Genomic DNA, 4,380 nt, shown 5'->3' on the forward strand with positions numbered 1-4,380 from the left:
TTTCCTTCCTCACTGGGTTACTTTCCCTGTTGGAGCCCCTGGGCTTATAGCATCCTGCTTTTCCAACTAGGGTTGTAGCTTAGCAAGTGCTAATAATAACAATAATAATAATAATAATAATAATAATAATAATAATAATAATGGTAAAAACAATTATATCTTTATCAGTACAGTATTATGATTATTATTCATATTAAATCTTTCAATAATAATAATAATAATAATAATAATAATAATAATAATAATACATACATACAAACATACATATATACATATATACAAATCCCAAGGCACTTCCCCCAATTTTGGGTGGTAGCCGACATCTAACAAATGAAGGGACTCAACCGAGTTCGGCTGGTACTGCTAGGGTGCCACAGCCCACCCTCCCCCATTATCTACCACGGATGAAGCTTCATGACGCTGAATCCCCTATTGCTGCTACCTCCGCCGTCATCCAAGGCACCGGAGGAAGCAGCAGGGCCTACCGGAACTGCGTCACAATCGCTCGCCATTCATTCCTATTTCTACCACGCTCTCTTGCCTCTCTCACATCTATCCTCCTATCACCCAGAGCTTTCTTCACTCCATCCATCCACCCAAACCTTGGCCTTCCTCTTGTACTTCTCCCATCATCACTTGCATTTATCACCTTTAGCAGACAGCCATTTTCCATTCTCTCAACATGGCCAAACCACCTAAACACATTCATATCCACTCTAGCTGCTAACTCATTAATTACACCCATTTTCACCCTCACTTCTTCGTTCCTAACCCTATTTACTCGAGATACACCAGCCATACTCCTTAGACACTTCATCTCAAACACATTCAATTTCTGTCTCTCCGTCACTCCATTCCCCACAACTCCGATCCATACATCGCAGTTGGTACAATCACTTTATCATACAGATGTTTCTTTACATTCATGCCCAACCCTCTATTTTTTACTACTCTCTTAACTGCACCCAACACTTTGCATCCTTCATTCACTCTCTGACGTACATCTGCTTCCACTCCACCATTTGCTGCAACAACAGACCCCAAGTACTTGAACTGATCCACCTCCTCAAGTAACTCCATTCAACCTAACACCACCTTCCCTTCTCGTAAATCTCATAACCTTACTCTTACCCACATCAACTCTCAACTTCCTTCTCTCACACACCCTTCCAAATTCTGTCACCAATCTGCCAAGCTTCTCTTCTGTGTCTGCAACCAGTACAGTATCATCTGCAAACAACAACTGATTTACCTCCCATTCATGATCATTCTCGTCTACCAGTTTCAATCCTCGTCCAAACACTCGAGCATTCACCTCTCTCACCACTCCATCAATATACAAGTTAAACACCCACGGCGACATCACACATCTCTGTCTCAGCCCAACTCACACATGCTTTACTACCTTTGTAGAAACTTTTCACAGCTTGCAACAACCTTCCACCAACTCCGTATAACCTCATCCCATTCCACATTGGTTCCCTATCAACTCTATCATACGCTTTCTCCAGATCCATAAATGCAATATACACCTCCTTACCTTTTGCTAAATATTTCTCGCATATCTGCCTAACTGTAAAAATCTGATTCATACAACCCCTACCTCTTCCAAAAACCCCCTGTACTTTTAAAATTGCGTTCTCTGTTTTATCCTTAATCCTATTAATCAGTACTCTACCATACAATTTTCCAACTACACTCAACAAACTAATACCTCTTGAATTACAACACTCATGCACATCTCCCTTACCCTTATATAGTGGTACAATACACGCACAAACCCAATCTACTGGTACCATTGACAACACAAAACAAATATTAAACAATCTCACCAACAATTCAAGTACCGTCACACCCCCTTCCTTCAACATATCAGCTCTCACACCATCCATACCAGATGCTTTTCCTACTCTCGTTCCATCTAGTGCTCTAGATGAAATATTAATAATAATAATAATAATAATAATAATAAAAATAATAATAATAATAATAATAATAATGATGTTTAATATATTACTAAATTTAGATTTACTTAGGTTTCTAAAGTTGTTATTATTGCTACGATTTCAATAACTTCTTTAGTGGGGATGTTTGTATATAAACAAAAACAACTAGGCATATAAAACTCATAGAAACAACAACAGCAACAGTAATATTCTTACCACTATCTTTGCTGATTCAAAACATTCCGAAAAAAGCCATACATACTCCCTTCCTCATATTACGAGATTCAGTAAAGCCTAGCCTGGAATACGGTAGCATGATAGACTGAATTTCTATCGAATTCCAAATAAAGCTTTAAATCTAATAAATTACATAATATATAATCTAAGAAGCGATCCTTCTGTCAACCTACTCGATAAAATAACATGAAAAGAAACAAAAACATCAACGACATAGTCAACGTCTACAACAATGTTCTCAAGAATTCGAACATATGCTTACTCACCTAATAATCATCCTTTTTCAGTGATCGTAGATTGGTAACACCGGCTTCTCTAGCTGTTGCTGACTCGTGATCCGTGGCCGGAACTCCCTACAAAAGAATAAAACACTAGATTGAAACCAAGTTTTTGGATGAATAGATCTGTTATATAATTGCATTTCTGAAAAATAGTGAAGTGGTTTCATTGTCAATAAGTCACGTATCATTCATTCATTCATATATATATATATATATATATATATATATATATATATATATATATATATATATATATATATATATATATATATATATATATATATATACACACACACATAAATATATGTGTGTGTATATATATATTATATATATATATATATATATATATATATATATATATATATATATATATATACACACACACACACACACACACACACACACACATATATATATATATATATATATATATATATATATATATATATATATAACAGCACTTCAGAAAAAAGGTGAAGTGGTTTTATTGTTAACAAGTCATTCATATATACAGTATATATATATATATATATATATATATATATATATATATATATATATATATATATATATATATATATATATATATATATATATATATAACTGCACTTCAGAAAAAAGGTGAAGTGGTTTTATTGTTAATAAGTCGTTCAAGTAAATATATATATATATATATATATATATATATATATATATATATATATATATATATATATATATATATATATATATACACACATACACACACACACACACACACACACACACATATATATATATATATATATATATATATATATATATATATATATATATATATATATATTTATTTATATATGTGTGTATGCATATATTCTTATAAACGGGGAGTAGATAAATTCTTTGCTAATGATTAAGATAGGATTAAATGATGAAACTTCCAATAGTTTATATTTTTTTTTTTGATGGCTAGAATAAGTGGCTTACATGATTGCCACAAGCTATTAAAAAGAACTACAATTAATAAAATCAACTGTTTAATAATAATAATAATAATAATAATAATAATAATAATAATAATAATAATAATAATAATAATAAAAATAGAGCAAAGATCTCTCCTCAAACTCCCCCTACCCCCCACAAACTATTATTCCCTTGATAAGAAGAAAAACAAAACAAAGAAAAACTAGACGAAAGCAAGAGATTGCAAGACGAGTAAAACTCTAAAAATAAAAACATTCGACCTCGAACTTCAGTGGCAAGTTACACATTGCATGACACTTAATCGTGATCCATGGTGGCAGCAACAAGCGATTAATCATCCTCAATCGAGGGAAAGCTCGGACAATAAACCTGGAATCAAAGAAAACTCCGACGATAATCCTGGAATCAAACAGAAAGTCAGACCTGATGTTTCTTTGGTCGGGGGAACGATTTTGCCTAGACCCGTCCCCGTAACTAGATAATCCGTACTAGCTTTCATGACCCTAATTCTTCTTCTTCATCTTCTTCTTCTTCTGTATATTATTTCGGGAGGACCACTTCTTCATCTTCTCCTACGCCTATTAATGGAAAGGCCTCCTTTAGATTTAGCCCGTCGTCTCTATCTTGAGTTTTTAAATCAATATTTCTCCATTCACCAGGTCCTACCTCACGCTTCATAGTCCTCAGCCATGTAGATCTGGATCTTCCAACTCTTCTAGTGCCTTGTGGAAGCCATTTAAACGTTTGGTGTACCAGGCTTTCTTGGGGAGTGCGAAGAGCATGCCCAAACACCCTTCATAAGATATAAGATACTCGTAAGACATTCATGAAATATATCTTTTATGTCAATGGCATCTGAGTTCCCTTGTATCTAACAGTATGAAGCACTTAAAGAGACATTCCTAACATAGCAACTAATACCTATGTTGAAAATGTGTCGTCACATTACT

At 33.8% G+C, this 4,380-nt stretch overlaps 1 protein-coding gene across 1 annotated transcript in view; it reads left to right on the forward strand.

Moving 5' to 3' along the window:
• Window positions 1-3,912, forward strand: part of LOC137656290 (uncharacterized) — a 16,655-nt gene extending 12,743 nt beyond the window's left edge. Inside the window, exon 2 of the mRNA XM_068390462.1 lies at window positions 3,703-3,912. Coding sequence (XP_068246563.1) covers window positions 3,703-3,912 — 210 coding nt within the window. The remainder of the gene's footprint in view (window positions 1-3,702) is intronic.
• The last annotated feature ends 468 nt before the right edge of the window (window positions 3,913-4,380 follow it).

The sequence above is a fragment of the Palaemon carinicauda genome, chromosome 17 (genome assembly GCF_036898095.1).
Source record: "Palaemon carinicauda isolate YSFRI2023 chromosome 17, ASM3689809v2, whole genome shotgun sequence".
In the NCBI taxonomy this organism is placed as follows: Eukaryota; Metazoa; Arthropoda; class Malacostraca; order Decapoda; family Palaemonidae; genus Palaemon; species Palaemon carinicauda.